This window comes from Musa acuminata, chromosome BXJ1-5 (assembly GCF_036884655.1).
Source record: "Musa acuminata AAA Group cultivar baxijiao chromosome BXJ1-5, Cavendish_Baxijiao_AAA, whole genome shotgun sequence".
In the NCBI taxonomy this organism is placed as follows: domain Eukaryota; kingdom Viridiplantae; phylum Streptophyta; class Magnoliopsida; order Zingiberales; family Musaceae; genus Musa; species Musa acuminata.
This window is the reverse complement of record NC_088331.1, coordinates 45,360,122-45,380,176: the sequence shown is the minus strand read 5'-3', so window position 1 is coordinate 45,380,176 and position 20,055 is coordinate 45,360,122. Positions and strand designations below refer to the sequence as shown.

Sequence of the window (20,055 nt, the reverse complement as noted above, 5' to 3'; positions counted from 1 at the left end):
TATGCTTCCACTATGTGCCGCATCTTGTGGCTTAGAACTCAAGGCTGCCTGATGGGTGCCAGTTGATACACAACCATTATTGCTGCAGTGAATGCCCTGGAAACCACTACTGATTGCTTTCTCAGAATGTTCTTGTCATTTAATGTCATCCTCAAATTAGTTTCCTCACAACATTCAGAACTAAAAGTACTTGAAGTTATTTATGAGGTATCATGGCATTACTACCATTTGGTTTTGCTCAAGAATTATATGTATGTTTCAAGAATTATTCTCTTCAAGATTAGTTCAATGCCTGAATCAATTTTGTTTTTTTCTATTTGGTTGGAATTGATTGTATGCTTGTTCTGCATTACACCTCTGATTATTATATCTTAGCTTTAAGCAGTCTATTTGTTGCTTGTGTTATCTTTTGTTCTGTGTACCTTCCAATGTAAGCCTTGCTTTACATTTAAGCGCTCCACAAACACCACTGCAGAATCTAACAATCAACACAATGTGATCGACTATATTCGATTAGAAACGACGACATGAATGTAATCATGTTATTCTCTGTTGTTGCTGCCCATTGCAGATTCCAAGCAGCAGCTGTGACAAAAATGTATTGACAAGTTCAGATCCAATTTGGCCTCATCGGCTGGTGCTGTGCGGCGAATTGCCGTCAGTTGAAGGCCGTGCAGTCCCTCCTGATCTCTCCTTGCGATCCCGTCTTCACCCCGAGCCTCCCCAGCCTGATCATCGACCTGGCGAAGGCCTTGAAGAAGCTGTTCTGGTCCGCCGCAAACTTCTTCACGACTGGCCTCGATCGCTGGTCGGTGAACAGCACCTGGTCGGAGGTGAAGAGGCCTTCCCCGTTCAGTAAGTTCTTGTAGTACACGTTGTCGAAGGTGACGGGAGTATTGAGGTCCATGTTGACGGCTATGGTCGGGTCGACGTTGCGCGGGCAGGCCCGCATCAGCGCGTTGGCGTACGCTGGGTTCAGCGACGGGTCGACGGCTGATGTGGAGTTGAAGGAGTAGAGGCGGTCCGCGAAGCGGTTGCAGTGGGAGAAGCCGACGGTGTGAGCACCGGAGAGGGCGATCATGTCTCTCGTGGTGAGGTTGTTCTTGCGGAACATGGAGGAGAGGAGGTCGACGCTGAATTCGGGGCCAGGGAGGTTGCCGGTTACTCGATCAGCTCGCGACGTGACCCCGTCGCGCCTACCCAGCTCCACGGCGAAGGTCGGACCGCCGGACTGGTCCACAAGGTTCCATCAGAACTCATCCATGTCAAGATCGGCGCAAAGATATAGATCGGTCGGAATACTTACGAGGACGACGACGTCTCTGGCGGCAATGGCGAGGATATCAGCACAGGATACAACACCCGGGCATTGCGCTTCCACCGCCTGCTTGGCCTTGATGACGGTGTCGAACCCGTCGCCGGCGAGCGAGAGGTTGTCGGGCGCGTCCTTCTCGGCGTCGCCTCTGGGTGAGGCTATAATGACCGACGCGTCGCAACCCTGCAAGCCATATCAGCGTACATCTTCTTATCATCGGGAGCAGAAAGCCCATAAATGGAACATTGAAGCAATTTGCAGTACAACTCTTGGAGCTGACTCTGTCTTTTGAGAAGACAAATCCAGCTACTAGATTCAGGCAAGAAATATAACATAAGATCTATTCACTATCGGTTCTATGTCAATTTGATTGTATGAAATTTCAAGCGGCCCTCCTCCTAATGTTCTTTTGGGTAATGTTGCAGATCTTAACTCTCGAGCACCTCAAATGAGAAACTCTACAGCATGCTTCAATGAGCTTGATGAAAGGTTTGGAAGCTTACCTCAACGAAACAATCATGGAAGAAGAGACGGAGGGTCGCCGGCACCGTGACGATTGTCTGATTCAGCTTCTTCAGAACAGCCCGCCTAACAATCGACTCCACATTGGGGCATGAAACCTGATAGAAGTTGGGATTCAGTTGAGCTTCTCCAGTCCTCAGCATCAACGCTAATCCCATCCAAGCAAGCAATAGCTTCCACAGCTCCATCCCTTATGCCTTCTCTTGATCCCCACCACCCTGCACCTGTATGTGGGCAACACAAGGAGGAAGATGGATTTTTGCAGGCTCTGCTATGCCAAAAGAACAAGAGCCACGAAGAGTGCAAGCTATATAGAGCCAATTGGGGTGATGGGGAAACGCAAAAGCCTTCCTTTACCATGTGCTTGTCCACTTTGTCCAAGAAGGCACTTGCTGTGGAGCAACACCACCATATTATTTAGCTTTGGGAGTTGCTGCCAGTCCAATAAGATCTCTACACGGCAATGGTTTATTTGTGTTTCCAGAGCTCGAGGCCAAAGTCCAAGCCTGCATCTTTATCTTGTGTAAGCTGAGCTGTGTTTGCCTGTTTACAGATGTGCTGAGGACTTGGTTGGATGCTGATAGAGGTGTACATAAATATATCTATTTAATGTCTTTGTGGGGTCACAGGATTGACTTGTGAATGTGATCACAACTTTTAACATTCCATGAGGCTAGCTGTCTTGACCTAATTGGCATCCACCCTCACATGCAGCAAGAAGAACAAGAAGTAATCAAATGCAAGTTAGTGTTGTGAGTTAAACATTCTCTTCTTTTTCTTCTGGCTGAGTGGAATCTGTTGTTGCTCTAATGATTAGGGTTTTGGGGACTTGTTTAGCAGTATCATCCCAGCAACTCTCAACCTTTCACAGTGAAACCTATATCATCAGGTGTGTTTTGTATAGATGAAGCCATTGGATCTGATAACTCTAATACCATACTGAATCCAGGATTGGGAAAATAGAATACTAGGTCTGCTGTTTCTTGATTTAACTTTGATCTCCTAGTCAACTTGCTAACTTAAACTAATCTGGAGATTTAATGCCCACATGCCTCCTATCTGTCTTGTGCAAGAGCATTTGCCATGGATTGAGGAAAAAAGTCAAAATGCTTTATGAATCATCTGTATCTTCTTGACTGCATTTGTGCCATGATTTGTGTGATTGTGATTGACATCTAACCAATTCTCTGGGGGAGTTTTGACACAATTCAGATGGAGATGTGATCTTATAACTGTCTTCATTCTTAATGGCCTTCCAAGCTTTAGATTCTTTGTCCAACAGCTGGAATTGCCCAATCTAAGACTCCAGCCACTCACAGGTGTAGTCTGACAATAACTTGTATTAGATTACAACTTGTTCAACACAAGTTCAAATTTGCTACAATGGGATGATGATGTTTAGGCTTGCATCTTCAAGCCAATTCTACTTAATCAAAATTAACCTATAAATTACATTGATAAAAGATAGAGTTTCAACTACAAATAAGATGAGGAAGAATCATTTAGGGTAGTATGCTCATAAATATTATGATTAAAATTTTACTAGAGACTCTAAAAAGTGTTCTGAATACTTTGATTTGATTAAAGATATTTCCTTAAATATCACTATTGTAAGACAACAGGATTATTTTCAGCTCAAATCAGTAATAAGGTGGTGATAATAAAAATGTAGTTAAACACTAAGATAGGTTGCCTTTTTTGCATTTCAGCACAAATATTCAGCTTGCATTGCAGACCACTTTTACCACCCAAACTTACTTCAGAAGCATACAGAATCAACAAAAAGTGTAGTTGACAAAGGTTCTTCTAAAATGCTCCACAACAAAGACAACCACCAAAAACTTATTCCTTGTGGTCAACATTGCATGATTGGAAAGGCTGAATTGTGTGGAAGAGAGTTAAGAAGCTACTACAAATACCAAGAACAATCAAATTCCCCTGTTATTTGATCAGGAATTGTTCAAACTAATGAACAGAAATACCATAATTAATTGATAAAGGAGTGTCTATTGAAGTGACAATGGACAAGTTGGGAGGAAGCAATTACTTAAGGGAGAAACTTCCTGAACTCATATATCTCAAATCAACATGGTTCCTCTACTGATATAAAAAGAGATTGAATCTTGTTAACCATCAGAACCAATCTCCTTGACTGAGCACCCCCTCCCCCAACTCCACATCCTGTATGCAATAACTCTTTGCTTGATCCCTTCAATTTTTCTTATCCAGTTTTAGTTTTGTTCACTCAATTTGCATGATAACTTACATTCTGGAATCAAACACAATGGATTAGCTTTTTTTTTTCCAGATGTTTAGTTTTCTTATGATTTACATCTGTAGATTTCCAGCAAAAAATATTAACATTTAGATGGCTAAGACATGAACTCTATCATTTATGCTTTTTAGCTATCAATATTTGTAGATCCCAACACTCAACTCATCAGCTCATATTAAGGTGTGGCAATAGTCATGGAATTGTTTGGAAGGGTCCCAAAGGTGATCAGCTGAGCAAGTCAGCTCAATTTAGGTGCAGATATCTCATTATACTTATCCCTCTAAATTTGGGTGCAGCATATATTAACCTAAGAACTTGCATAAATATGCTAATTATTTTCATTTATTTGGCTGTTTAAAAAAGGATTTCAGAACTGCAGTTGAAACTATCACCAATTAAAATGATCATCAAAATATTTATGATGGTGAGAATATTAATGATATTTTAGATAATTTAAAATTTTAAATTTATTATAACTCAAACTAACTATTGTTAACCATGGCTAATATAGTAATTCAATTTAGTTTTTTTGATGGATCTAGTGAAAATATTATATATGAATAATCTTGATATTTGGAGGGTTATATGTGCTAAATTAGAATTTGTAGAGTAAAAAACTAAAAATATATGTTGAATGAACCACAATGTACCAAGAACTGTGCATAATCAAGAAAAAAAATATTTCCTTTTTTTATATATTAGGCTGTGGATCTTTTGATATTGCATATAGATTTCCCTATTTTTATTATTTATATAAACTTTCTTATAATCTTGTTCTTGTAGTATTGCTAGCTTCTACAAACCATCTTTATTTGAATATTTCTTAGTATTGCTATAGTACAGTACTACAGTAAACACTATAGTACTATAGTATGTTCGGTTCGGTAACGAACGGTTTGTATATTGCTCGTACCAGACGATACTATTCAAAATTACATACCATATATAAAAGATTCATTCAAATCATTGTCAAGCCCACATAACTCATAATAATGTATACAAGCACACCCATTTATTTCCCTCAACTAAGTTTGGCAAACATTTAACACAATAATATATTTTATAGTGATAATTGGGTTAACCAAATGGGTCAATTCATCATACCATATGTTTAATAAAATTAAAAATATGGATAATATTATTAATTAATTTTATAATATAGTTAAAAGAGAATGTAGGAACAGATCAAACATACTAAGTGGACAAGAAAGTGAAAATAATATAGTTTTTTTTATCTTAGTTATTATAATTAAAAAACTTATATTTTAAAGTGGCAAACAATTTATCTAATCATCTGCACAGATCAAAAGTTTAGTTTCTGATTTTGAATTAACAACTCAATCCCATTCATATTTTATAACTATACTTTCAAGAATTTACAAAAGGTTAGAAAAATTAACCATGTAATCTTTTGTAAGAGGAAGGAAGAAGAGATTTATCCTTCCCTCACAGCCATGCAGAGAAGGTGAAGATAGTGGGGAAAATTCCAACTCAGTTTTCTTGAACTGTGTGCAGCCAACCCATCGCACTTACCAAAGGTCAGTGACGATGGGAAACATCAAACAGGTGAAGGGAAGCACTTGCAGCTTTCCTGGGGATGACAGGATCTGTCAGTGAGGAAAACAGTATCCTCCACCACCATCCATCCTGCGCAAGCTGGACATGAATGGCCAACAGGAGAACACAGAAGGAAAGGAATAATTGTCCATGAGCCGAGGATGAGTGAGGATTTGACGTCATTTTCTTGGAGCTGGTTGGGTTATCTCCCAGCAACACTGAGCTACAAAACTCCCATTTTCAATGCAATTCTCAAACTTGTAGGCTAGTTTTGCATACTGTGATTGGTGTCAACCCTCTCTGTGCTTTCTCTTTCTGTGCATATGTGACATCATCTGTGAGGTATAAGAGGGGGAGAGGGGAGAGGGGAGAGGGGAGAGAGGACAGGATGTCTGGTTGTAAGCTGCCAAATGTGGATCCACTGCCACCAAGACCTTTGATTGCCTTACAAGAAGCAAAATCTTTCTGCTGGAAGCAATAATGGCAGAGGTCATAGAAGACAAGGAATACCAAAAAGGTTAGTGAGATGGGAAGGATTTTGCATGGCAACCATGAAGACTCAGAGAGGCAGTAACCAATAGAATTCTTGGGGGGAGAACAGTGGACAGTTAAAACTTAAGGCAGAGAGTAAAAGCCTCAATTGCTGAAACCAGCAACTATTCATGGCTTGTTCTCTCCTCTCAGCCCTCAGCCTTTTCTTCTCTGCTGCTGTCTATGTCCAAATTCCCAGATAAAACCCATACAAAACCCTCCACGTCCTCTCTGTTGTCTCTGAGCCAAAGAGAGAAGCTGCTGAGTGTTCAGAATAAGAATTCGAGATGAGACTGTGAACCGGAAAAGTGGGAATCTTGGGTTTCATCTCTGTTCCGACGGTCTGTTCCTGATTGCCAAAGGTCTTTAACTCCAGTATATGGTGTTTCCTGCGCCAGAATTTGTGAGCCTTGTCCTCCGCACCCCCTCTCCTCGCCTCCATCTCCACAGCCAGGTCCCCAAAATCCAAGCTTTGTCTTGCCATGGATCGCAGAGACTCATCCAAGCAGCCACAAGAGGCCCCCAGGTTCCACCAGGCCCTGGGCCTCCGACAGGCAGAGAAAGGAGAAGCCACCACGGCCTCTGCAGCAGCAGAAAGCAGAGATCTTTTGCCTTCCACGGTCTCGGTGAAGGAGAGGTGGTCGCAGGTGGTGGCAGCAGAGGAGGATGAGCAAAGGAGGCAGCTTGCGCCGAAGAGGAGTTCCAACAAGGACAGGCACACGAAGGTGGAGGGCAGGGGGAGAAGGATCAGGATGCCTGCCCTCTGCGCCGCCAGGATCTTTCAGCTCACCAGGGAATTAGGCCACAAGTCCGACGGGGAGACCATCCAGTGGCTCCTCCAGCAGGCAGAGTCGTCCATCATCGCCGCCACAGGCACGGGCACCGTCCCGTCCTCGGCCCTCGCCTCCGCCGCCGTGGCTGGTTCCACGTCCCGCCCGGGCGCCTCCATCCCCGCCGGCCTCCACCGCAGGCTTGATGAGCTGGGACAGGCCCGGCCTAATTGGCCCATGCTGGCGGCCGCTAACTTCGGCCCGCCCCTCCCGGGCTTGTTGCTGCCGCCTGGTGTGCTCGATTCCGGATTCATGGCTTCCAGTTCGAGCTTCGGCACTGGCAATGGACCGATGAGCAGCTTCCTGCAGAGAGTTGGCATGCACGGGATGGACTTGCCTGGTGCCGACGTCGGTGCGATGAGCTTCGTGTCGATGCTGGCGCCGCACGGGCAGCAGTCGCCGGGACTGGAGCTGGGGCTCTCGCAGGATGGCCACGGTGGGGAGTTCCATCCGCAGGCCACGTACCAGTTGTTTCCGCAGATTGGGCGTGCAAGGGGCAGAGCAGGTTCCAGTGAAGGTGGGCAATTGCGGCACCATCAGCAGCAGCAACAGCAGCAAGCTTTTCCAACACAGGATGATTCACAAGAGTGAGAACAATGACTGGAATTCTTGTAGAAAACTTTAGGAGATCAAAAGGATGGAACTTGCAATCTTAACCCAAAGAGATCAAAGTTTGTTTTCATTACCTCGATCTTTGAAGAGTTTTCCTTCTTGAATAACTTTGAATTAAAATGGGTTTTTCTGGGGGAAAAGAATGCATGCAGTGTTCTACTCAAATATGAAACTGCAGTAGTTAACCTTTGGACCTCAATATTCTTTTTGGTTGTGCAGAAGAAGTGTACTGTTGTTGGTGAATGTTGTGTGTATATTCTATCTATTCTCTACTAACATAAACTGCAAATATAAGGTGGGAGTAGTGATAGAGAGGAACTACATGGAGAGTGAGAGAGAGGATATATCATGCAGAACTATGTTATGTGACAGGATTCTCTTGCTTATAACTTTCTTCAGTAAGAAGAGTGATAAGAGAGGAACTACATGGAGAATGAAGTTTCACTTTTGTAACCTCTAACCTACATGGATGGATGGATGGATGGATGGATGATAATAGGCAAATATTCTCCCAGAATAGTAGCTGGGAGGTATGGTAATACTGTCAGCAGCAGTCAGAAGGCAAGACTAGTTTCACAACCAACATCAGTCCAAAATACCAGTCTGAGGGAATATTTCAGAGAAATATTTCATAAACTATTTTTCTTGATGAACATGCTATAAAATATTACTTTAGGCATGGTAATCGATGTTAGATACCATTCACTAAAATTACTCCACACTTATTGATTATTCACTTGAGTGTCGTAGAGATCATGTTGGAAACTCCATCCTATCTTGATCTTTGTGTCGATCAACTATGAAGCATGTCTTTGAGTCCTCCTTAATCCTTAAGCATATGGTCCTTCGCAAGACTTCTTGCACATATGGGCTCAAATTGACTTGGCCTCATATAGGTATCACCAATATTTTTTCTATCACTTTGGTATTAGGAGGGACCATATCAAAAGAAGGTCATTCCATCAACCCACTTAACAAGCGCTCTAGCGAGAGTACTCTACTTTCAACTTATAGGATCGCCAATGTGTTTTGAAGTGTTCTTTACGATAATAAATATGACCAAAATGGCCTAAAGTATTCTATGACACCAGGATAACTAATATGGCCTAAAATACTCTTTACGAAGTCAGCATGGCCAACATGGCCCGAAGCACTATCTATGATGACAACACAATCAACATGACCTGAAGCGCTTAATACGATGCAACACAAATGACATGGCCCAAACCGTAGCCAAAATGACATATGTTGCTCCTTATGATGATAGCATGATTGTATGGCTTGAAGTACTCTCTATAATGATAGCACGATCATAAATAACTCAAATCACTCTCTACGATGACAATACAGCTTACGCAACCCAAAACACCCTCTATGGTAATAATATGGTTGACACAACCCAAAGTACTCTCTACAATGACAACACGATCAATAAAGCTTGAAGAGTGGTCAAAATGGTTTGAAGCACCCCCTTCGACGATAGCGCGATAACATAGCCTGAATGTGGTCAAAATAGCTTGAAGCACTCCCTTCGATGATAGTACAATTAAAACAACCTAAAGCATCCCAATATTTGATGCATCCTCTATGGACATAGGCTTTTGCAATGTATGATGCATCATTTCTGGATAAAAGCATGTGAAATGTATGATGTGTCATTCACAAATGAAAGCATCCTAACTTTCAATGTATCCTTTATGAATGTGAGTATCTTTAACACGTGATACGTCCTTTGTAGACAAAAGCATTCGAGGCATCTGACATATTCTTCATGATATAAACATCTTACATGCATGATACATCCTTCATAAATGAGAGCCTCTAAAATATCTAATACGTCCTTCGTATAAATGATAGAGGAAATATTCTCCCCCAACATGGCTCAATACATGGTAGTAGAGTGAGAAAGGTAAGACTTAGTCTACAACTAAGACACGTGGACATTAGTCTAAAATAACAGTTTAGAGAACATCCCACTTGTACCAAGAAATGACAGAGTGAGAAATATTTTTAAAAATATTCTCCTTGGTTAATCCTCTATAAAAGACTACCTCGGGCTGGTAACTAAGCTTAATTATTGTTTACTAAAATGTGAGTTTTTTACTTGAGCATCGGAATAACTACATCGGGAACTCCACCCGACCTTAGTTTTTCTACATGTTAGTCATAGAGCACATATTCGAACACCCCCCCCCCCCCCCCCTCCCAACCCCGGAGCATTTGAGTCTTCCCCTTTGTCATACATATATAGGCTCGAACTAAGTTGGGTTGATCCAAACATCACTAATATTTTTTGTATCATACGATTATAATTAATGCATATTATTCAATCACAAGGTATAAAAACATAGGTACAAGACTCGGAGGTAAGAATCTTATTCATTTACATATAGACATTTACATATAAGAACTACAACCATCGACATCTATAACCGTAGAAGGATTATTTTGCATTATTGAATGTTATAGTTTATGGTATTATGTATTGTGAAGAATTGTCTAAGGATTATCCCAATTCAAAGACCATATTTGAGAGGGAAATATTAGGTCAGTTAAGTTACTCATTCAATGTTATTTTGTTTAGATAATATTTTCTTAATTATAAATTATTAGAGAATTTTTATGATAAAAGGGAATTCTATACCCCGAAGTTAGACTCTCATTGCTACCCCTAAATTACTTCATTGATTATTAACTTGGACATTAGAGGGATCTAATCAACCATCTCCCAAGATGGCCAAGTCGGCTAGTGCCTAAGGTGATAGGTCAAACAAGCGCTTGAGATGGCTAGTTCGATTAAGCACTCGACACGATCATGTTAGCCAACACCTGAGGTGGCAACTAGGCCAATGCCCAAGATAGCTAGATGTGCCAAGCACCCACATGGTCGCACAATCAACGCGACAAGGTTGACATTCAAGGTGGTTAGGTCGATGAATGCTCAAGGTGGCTAAATCAATCAAGTACCCAATATGACCAGGTCCCGACCCAATGTGTGCAAACCAACTTGATGCCTAATGTAGGAAAGTAAGTCGAAGTAATTAGGGCAACGCCTCCTCCAACACACCAATCCCGAGCCAAGTGTCGAAGGGCACTTGGCCTACTATTAACCAACATATCCCGTCAATACATAATTATACTTTTGGATCCCCTAATAGTAGCTTGATGCGTGATAGCATAGATGATCTAGTCCACAACTATGACACGTGAACTTTAGTTCGTAATATTAGTCTAGAGAATATTATGTGTAATTGTGATAGATTGAGGATTATTTTTCTAAATATTTTTATCGATTAACCTATTATAAAAAGATTACATTAAGTATAGTAATCAAGGTCAGATACTATTTACTAAAATTACTCTACCCTTATTGATTATTCACATGAGCATCAAAGAAATCATGTTAAAAATCCTATTTGACTAAATCAGTTGCAAAGCAAGCATTTGAGCCCATCTTAATGCCTAAGCGAATATTCAAGTCTTTCTCGTAAGCCAAATCGAGTTGGATAAATCTAAACATCACCAATATTTTTTTCAATCAAATGGTTATAGTTTAATCACAATATCCACAACATAGACACATAGACAGATGACTCCAAGGTGAGAACCTCACTCATGCAAATATGCAAGGGTTGAATATTATAGTTTATAGCATCATATTACGAAGAATTAAGTATCTAGATTATCCCAATTTAAAAATCATAATCGAGAGAGGAATATTAGCTAAGTTAAGCTACTCCATCGCAGATTCAGATAATATTTTTCCTAATCAAATGTTCAGATAATTTTAATCATAAAAGAGATTCTACAGTAATTTCTATCCCTAAACTACTTCAGTAATTTCTAATTTAAATGTTTAAGAATCTAATCGAGAATCTTTTCTAAACTCAGGTCTTTAAAGAGAGAGAGAGAGAGAGAGAGAGAGAGAGAGAGAGAGAGAGAGAGAGAGATCTTCCTGACAAACGTTTCTGGTTGCCTCGAACGAAGCCGTCGGTGATCAATAACCTCGATGAGGATCACCGACAACGGGAGCTTACAATAACCCTTCAAGAATTATGAAGACTGTCACAATAAAACAATTACAATAACTACATATGATGAGCAATCTGATGGCGGCATTAGATACTTCCGACGTCTCTTTTAATCCAATAAAGGATAACTGTGATCAGAACAGAAGAAGGCATGACCATTTAGTTGAATTGAAGGAAGCTAACCGAGTTAAAGGAACATAATTGCACCAATCAAGGTTCAAGAACATAAGAAAATATCCACTGCTATGCCTGGAGATCAGAATTACCTATCGATATGATTAATGTTGTGTTAATTATTTATGAGTTATATTTGAATTTATTGGGGATGTTTTACTTTTTCCCAAATCACATTTTAAGGCTTTAAAGTATACTTAGAAAATCATGTTTGAGACATTTTAGAGTTTGGGTATGCCAACTAACAAAAAGAGGACAGTAGCATCAAAAATCATATAATGTGCATTTCTAAAATATATATATATATATAATTTAATTAATTTTATTTAGGTCGTAGAACATTTTGTGTGTATGTTTATAAAGGATTAATCTTCTTGAAATTTTTTATGAATTTTTAAGTATCTTAAAAAAAAGTTAGAGAAAATATTTAACTCGGGATCTCATAAATAATATTTTAATATATATATATATATAATATAAATTATAAATATAGATTTTAATATTAATATATGTGATATGTGTCCTCTTTTTCTTGCCTTTAAAATTAATTATCCTTTATTAATTTTAATTTTATTTTGACTTAAGTGGACATCTCTTACCGCCAACATTATTCTACTTCATAAATTCCATTGAGGCGTGGATAGATTCTTATAGGAACGTGCGCATATGGAGCCGACGCGTACGCCGTCGCTTCCCCTCTTTTGCCTCCGTCCCCTTGCTGTGCCCCTTACCCGGCGCTAGAGATCGTTTCTTCCATGGTGGCTCGGTGGTTCCGACCGCAGAGCACAAGGAATCGCAATCGAGTTTGATGCCCGGAATCGATTTGGCGGGGGAGGAGAGGGGAATATGGGAGCCGGAGCCGAAAAAGCCGATCTTTAGGGGCTTTTCGCCCCTTGAGCTCGGATCTGATCGCGGGGAGGGATGGGTTGCTTCCCGTGCTTCGAGTCGAGGCGGGGAGGGGTGTTGAATCCAGGGAATGGGAGGGACGATAGCCGGGAGGAGCACCCCATGGTTCCTCCCCACATCGATCGTTCGTCCTCGGGTTCGTCTTCTTTCTTTCAGTTTTTTCTTGTTAATCGAAGGTTGATCCGATCTGGAGATTAGAGAAGCAACATTAATTGAACGGAATAAAAAGATGATTTTTAATGCGGATTGGTAGTAATGTCGATCACCCCATTTATCTTTCGATGCTTTGATCTGGTTCGTGTATCTGGTGTCATTGTACTGGTGATTTTGTATGAAATTGGTAGGTTATGGCAACAATTTACGAACATGGTATATTTTGCTACCCAGTTTTATGCTTAATCAGGCTGATGTTTGTTCAATAATGTTCCCTTTTCCCTTATGATGCAACATGGAGTCGATGGATTTTTATCTGCCATTTACTGTTGATAAAATTGTTCTATCGATATCTGTTTCTTACAATTTTGTAATGTTCTTTATTCTGTATGTTTGTTGGATCTGCAGTAGCTGATAGTGTGAATCATCGAAGCAATTCAGGCTCAAAAAGGGAAGCGCAGAGTGAGAAGGATGTGTCTAGTGTTAACATTTCAGCACATACATTTACCTTTCGGGAGCTTGCAACTGCAACTAGGAACTTCAGAGATGAGTGCTTTCTAGGAGAAGGGGGGTTTGGGCGGGTCTACAAAGGGCGTCTTGAGAGCACTGGTCAGGTCAGTTTCTTTGGAAATGACTTTGCTTTAGTTGTTGTATAAGTACTCTTGATCTTTTCAGACAAACATGTTTCCTAGGAAAAAAATATGCATATTTTGTTGTGAGATTTGGATTTTTTTTGTGTGAACCTCCCCTTCTCTTCATTCTTCTCCTTTTTTATTAAAAGAATTAAATTTGCTCTTGTTCATTAGAATCTTTTCTGTCTCTACTTCTGTTGGCAGATTGTGGCTGTGAAACAGTTGGATAGAGAGGGCCTCCAAGGAAATAGAGAGTTTCTGGTGGAGGTACTGATGCTTAGCCTGCTGCATCACCCAAACCTAGTAAATCTAATAGGTTACTGTGCTGATGGAGATCAACGTCTTCTTGTTTATGAGTTTTTGCCATTGGGATCTTTGGAAGATCATTTACATGGTATGGTTTCTATATCCTAGTTTGAATTTCATTGTTTGGATTTCTCTAGTCTTTTAACTTTTATTTTCTGGCATTGTAAGCACTGTATCTTGTTAATTGTCAAAAAATAAGAGAGAACAAGAAAATAGATTAGTATCAGCTACCTATGCTTAGGAATGGCTATCTCAAAGCAAACCATGGTGCATTATCTAAAGCCGGCATGGTTGGGCTGGTCTTTGACTGGAAATGAAGTGGGCCAGCAGATTATTTTTTAGAACTGATGGGGATTGGACGATCTCACTTGTCCATATTCTGAAGTCCCTGCCTTATGAAAAATTTGGTCCAACAATTATGTGTGTGTGTGTGTGTGCCCTATCTTTTAAATAATCCATGTGCTTACATGTACTCTTATAGGCTATTCACATTGGGGAAGAGTGGAGAATAACAAAAACCGTCAGTCCTTTTTTGTTTTAGGGTGGGCCAGGATGATAGATACTATAACCAGGGCAGGGGCGGGGTGGGGCAAGAATGGTTTGAATAAAATCAACTCAAACCCGCCATGTTACCCCGATGCCAGCCCTATGTATGTTTCATATATTTATACTTTGCTTTTTTGTCTTCATTTCCTTTTCTTTTTTATGTTCTTCTGTCAAAGATATGAAAGTAGGAGTGAAGACTTTCTATTCCATATGTTGCTAGCTTGTGATACAACCATTGCAAGTAAGGTCCTGTAACTTTCAAATTGGTCTTTGTTCATGTGGCATGAATGGAACAGAGTTTCTATGACAATTGATTAACATTGTGAATTGCTACCTTTAAGAAAGATGCTTTTCCATTGTCATCCATCAAGTACCATCTAGGTCTCTAGGCCACATGTTAATTGGCTGTATACATCTTATGTCTGAGATGGAATCCCAAAGAGCGAAAGGATTAGCTCTATTAAGGATAGCATACTTTGAAAATCAAAGGCCACTGTGTTTGCTTAGTTTTGTGAAAAAGGTTGCCTGTCTTACTCTTCTTTAATGCTACATTTCAAGTTTGTTAGTAGGGAAATCTAATTATCTCTGAGGTCATGATCTTAATCCACTTATCCAGCCAAATCTCATTCCTGAATTTTTAATTGCTTAGTATTGCTAAAACAGCTGTGTGAGTCTAATTCAACATTACACAATAATGAAACCAAGTTTGATTGGTAGATGACAAGTTTGATTAATTAAGTCGGGTCTTGTTCAGGTTAAGATCAAATCATGATAATACTAGGTGGAAGTTTCTATATTCTTACATTCTAACTTTTAGTCAGGGTTGAGTCTACTAATTTCTTTTAGCAGTATATTGATTCCTAATTTGATCAGGTCACCAAAACATTGGGATTTCTTCTCCTTAGATTTCCTATTGGCCACTTTTAAAACTCTCCAAGACCCTCTTCTTGAAAGATGAGAGAATGCTTATCTTCTTGTATTGCCCCTAAATCTTGACAAGCACAAACTCAAGACGTTCCTCAAGTTTGCAGGGAAGAGATAAATGTGCTGCATATGGAAGATCATAAGGACCAAAAACAACATGTAGATCAAAGAATTCTGAAGTCGAACCTCAATGAATTCAAGCTGTCACCAAAACTTTGTTACATTAGTTTCTGGGTTCTTTCCTGCTTGAGCATGCCAGACGGTTAGCATAGATATGATAGCAATCCACAACAAGTTTTACCAAACAATTTCTGTGATGGGGATGTTGTTATCCATTATCAAACTATAATGCCATCATGTTCAAGGCATTTACTATCAGAAACTTTGTAGCTCATGATTGATTGAATGATGTGCCCCACTTTTACTGAAGAATCATCGGAAATTGATGTACCCTGATGTTTCTTCTCATAGTTGAATCTGGGATTATGCTAGCTTGCTATCTGATCAACACTCCGGTTGCTGTAGGAATTACAGGACCAATCTGTCCTACAGATCTTGTCAAAGAGGGTATATAAACTTGTAAACTCATGGTTGTCAGAGCTTCAAGGATCTCAATAGGAAATCTATCATGTTTGTTGATCCTTAATTCAAGAATGTACAAGCGACATATTGAAACCCATGATTTCCTCATTCTTCAGATCCTTGACAACATATGCTTATGGTAAAGCCAAATTTTTGTATGTTCAGCGGCAGTTAACCATGATTATCAAACCTTGGGTTCTGGACATTTCTGCATTCTCATTTTTGCGTTGTTGTGAACTCAAATTTGAAACAAAGTATTGATCAATATTAGCTTGAAATTCTTAAAAGGATCATGGCCAAAAGTCATGAGCTGCAGCATGTCCTGTTGCTCTAATATGGAATCTGATGTGAACTAGTTGATCTAAAGAGAACAGAAAATAACAGATGTAAAAGAACATGACATTTTTCATAATAAAGATCTGTTGGTCTGTAACTTGAAAGTGTGCTGGCTGAATTCCTTCCTTTTAAAAGTTCTAACAGTTGCAAACAAAAACAATCTATATCACCACTAGTTGTTGTACTTAGTTATTGAACTAATAGTATATTCCAATTGATTTTCCAAATAGGCAAATCTCTCCTTAAGTAGAACTATTAAAATTGTTTACATTAGTTGATTTATAGCCCTTCTATAGGTTATATGTGTGGACTTTCTACCCCTGCTGCAAAATGACAAATTGAATTGACATTCAATACAACGGAAAAAAAGAAGAAACGTGTAGGTAGAGCCTAATTTAATGAAATCAGTCTTAAAAGGTCTGTTTTGGAATAAAAGTATTCTCTTCTGCTTTCTTGGATAAGCATCATCTCATGATTTTGGATAGCCATGTGGCCCACAAACTTTTCTAAACATTTTCTGGACTGGCTTGCTTTAAGGTTGGTATCTTGAGTATCAAGTTCTCCATTCATAGTGGCTCAACGTATTTTTCTGAGTGCCAGCACACACATAAAATCAGGCACCAGTCTTCCCAAATGCAAGTTTTTTGTTATATCATGTTAGTTTTACAGGGTTTTGAGAAATCTTATCCAGGTGGTGTTGTTACTTTTAACAGAAACAAGGAAATCTTTCTTTGGTTTTTGTTCAATGTCAATATTTAGAATGTAATGATGCCTGCAATTTTCACCAAGTAACAATTCCTTGAGAAGAATCATGAAACTTTAAGATTTGAAGACTAAGTTGTTAGTTCTCAATTAGACTTGGAATCACATTTCTTTAGGTCCTAGCTTTTATCTTTAAGCAATAAACCTCAAGAGACCTCCAGTTTTAGTTATTCATATGACTTTCTGTGATTTATATGATCGTTTGACTTGTTCACAAATTGGTTTGGTGCAATTAACTCAGTTCTTCCTTGATCGTCTGAATATATTTCAGTACAATAGGGATGGGATTTTCTATTCTTGGTGGAAATCATGTATATCATGTCCAAAGCACCTTTTGATCTTGTTCCCGCATGCTGGACATGTTGCACATAGTAAATTACTACTTTTACCTAAAAGCAACGAGAACCTTTGTTATTTCATAGTTAAATTGGAAAAAGTCATTTGTCCTGCAAAGCTTTAAGAACCTAATAATGTTTTGATATATTTGAGAGCTTGAATGATTACAGATCTCCCGCCTGACAAGGAACCCCTGGACTGGAACACAAGGATGAAAATTGCTGCAGGTGCAGCTAAGGGGTTGGAATATCTCCATGATAAAGCCAGCCCACCAGTCATTTATAGGGACTTCAAATCGTCCAATATATTATTGGGTGAGGGGTTTCACCCAAAGCTCTCAGACTTTGGTCTTGCAAAGCTCGGTCCAACTGGCGATAAATCTCATGTGTCAACGAGGGTGATGGGCACCTATGGCTATTGTGCTCCGGAGTATGCTATGACTGGACAGCTGACAGTTAAATCTGATGTTTACAGTTTTGGAGTTGTACTTCTGGAGCTGATAACAGGGCGGAAGGCCATTGATAGCGCATTACCACATGGTGAACAAAACCTTATTTCCTGGGTAAGCTTCTTCATTTGTTCATACTAAATTTATCGTTTGATGCTATTATCATGATCTTGAATGTTGGAGACTACTTGTGAGTTATATCAGGTGTGTCAAGTTTGATCTAGAAATATATGGTGGAAAATTATCAAGTGAGCACAGCAACCTGTTATGACTGACCTATTTGTATTCTTGTCCTTCCATATGCGTTAATTAATGTAATTCTTCTTAATCATGAAGTATTTATAATTACTCAGATAATTTGGGCATACATCTTTTTGAATAAATTCAATGGAAAATCCAAGTCATGAGCACCATACAACAAGAAGCCATAATGTTCCAAGTTCCAACCATACAGGTTAGTTTAAATTCACTCACTTAAAGCACTAAGTTGACTACTAACTTTAGTAGCAATTCTGCTGCATAGTAAATGAAACTGGCTCCAAGTTAGATTTGATGACTTGGTTGCATATAACATAATATCAACTGAGCAAATAGTTTATCCATATATATGGGACCAACTTTAAATTGATGAAAGACTGGGTTAAACATTTTGACAACTGTAATGCATTCATCTGCCTATTCAAGATGCATATTTCTATGGCAAACTGGGATTATTGTTTAGATTGGAGAGCAGCAGAGACTTTTATGAGCATAAATGTGAATAATATTTTATTGGTAGAAAAGTTCGTCGGGTTTTCAATGCTATGATTTAGGATGCATGAAAAGACATGCAAATTTTCTCCATGTGTTTCATCAGATTTCATGTATTCCCAGGCAAGGCCCATGTTCAACGACCGAAAAAAACTCCCAAAGCTTGCCGACCCTAGATTGCAAGGCCGATTTCCAATGCGTGGGCTTTACCAAGCACTTGCTGTAGCATCGATGTGCATCCAAGAACAAGCTGCTAGCCGTCCTGGAATTGCAGATGTCGTCACTGCTTTGTCCTACTTGGCAAACAAAGCTTATGATCCGAATGCCTCGCCTGCCTCTAGTAACAGATCTGGGGGTGACCATGATGAAAGAAGAATCCGCGGAGGGAGTGGAATGATTACAAAGAATGAGGAAGTGGGAGATTCTGGCCGAAAACGCGAGCTAGAAGGATCAGAGAAAGAGGACTCACCAAGGGAGATGGCTGGGATCTTCAAAAAGGATTTTGATCGGGAGAGAGCTGTGGCAGAGGCAAAGATGTGGGGAGAGAATTGGCGGGGGAAAACACGAGCCAGTTCACGAAATGCTTCAAGTGCTAATAGCTGAAGCTGAACACTTCTCTTCCCATTTTTTTCCTGTACAAGAGAAGTGGCAAATTATAGCAAGTACCTGTTAACAAGTTAGCTTATTTTTCCTTATCTAATTCCTTTTTTCATGGGAAGAGAAAGAAAACACACTCTGCATCCGGTAAAGATGGGTAATGACTGAAGAGAGTATCGGGATTTCTTGTGCTTGTTGTAAGTTCAAGAAATTTTTGCATGTTGTATTTTGCCTTTTCTTCATCCTGACTGAATAACTTGTGGGAAGGTTTTATCCATCCCAATTTGAGTAGGCAGGCTGTTTCGATTATACTCTAAAACCTTCCTGCATCTGTTGTAGAATTGTGAAGGCAAATGTATCTGAATCAAAGAAATAGAACTCTGTGCATCATCTTTGAATAGCTGGATTGCTTGTCCAGTCGGGTTATTTATGTTACATTGGAGAAAATTGTTAGCTTCTTATTCTGTACTCCTACCAACAAAATTTCCATAATGAACCTGTAAAGCAAGTTTTGTGTTTAAAGGTGGAAAGTGACACTGAACTTTTTTGTTGCTGTAGCTGTGTCTCTTTATCTGAATTGTCCCTCCATTCTGCATCATGATGCCCCCAGCTTCATCTTTCTATTCTGCTTCTTGCCAATACCATCTGCCTTTAGTTATTAGTCCATTTTTTTTAGGTTATTTATATATTTTTTGGATTTAGGAATTAGCCTACTTCAGCTAGTAATGGATCGATGTCTCTTTTGATTTTATGGAAGAATCACCAACTTTATTATTGCAAAAATAATTGATCCTTGCACATTTGGTGCACTTGGTTTGGAGAGTGAGACACCTCTATAGAATACTATTTTACTCGGAGGCCAAATGACAATACTGCAGGAAAAATGCAAAAGAAAAAAAGAGAGAAATAAACAGAAAGATAAAATAGATT

General features: G+C 39.5%; 3 protein-coding genes across 3 annotated transcripts; 2 read left to right on the top strand and 1 right to left on the bottom strand.

The window, feature by feature from the left end:
• Positions 1-485: 485 nt before the first annotated feature.
• On the bottom strand, positions 486-2,314 carry LOC135674547 (peroxidase 51-like). Its single transcript, XM_065184492.1, has 3 exons — positions 1,819-2,314; positions 1,307-1,498; positions 486-1,231 (listed from the first exon to the last, which is right to left on the bottom strand). The coding sequence occupies exons 1-3, from the start codon at positions 2,023-2,025 to the stop codon at positions 659-661; spliced, it is 972 nt and encodes a 323-aa protein (XP_065040564.1). The 5' UTR covers positions 2,026-2,314; the 3' UTR covers positions 486-658.
• Positions 2,315-6,045: 3,731 nt separating this feature from the next.
• Positions 6,046-7,841, top strand: LOC135674546 (transcription factor TCP20-like). Its single transcript, XM_065184491.1, has one exon. The coding sequence runs from the start codon at positions 6,683-6,685 to the stop codon at positions 7,619-7,621; it is 939 nt and encodes a 312-aa protein (XP_065040563.1). The 5' UTR covers positions 6,046-6,682; the 3' UTR covers positions 7,622-7,841.
• Positions 7,842-12,500: 4,659 nt separating this feature from the next.
• LOC135674545 (serine/threonine-protein kinase PBS1-like) lies at positions 12,501-19,525 on the top strand. Its single transcript, XM_065184490.1, has 5 exons — positions 12,501-12,889; positions 13,315-13,520; positions 13,743-13,932; positions 17,501-17,892; positions 18,652-19,525. The coding sequence occupies exons 1-5, from the start codon at positions 12,769-12,771 to the stop codon at positions 19,129-19,131; spliced, it is 1,389 nt and encodes a 462-aa protein (XP_065040562.1). The 5' UTR covers positions 12,501-12,768; the 3' UTR covers positions 19,132-19,525.
• The last annotated feature ends 530 nt before the right edge of the window (positions 19,526-20,055 follow it).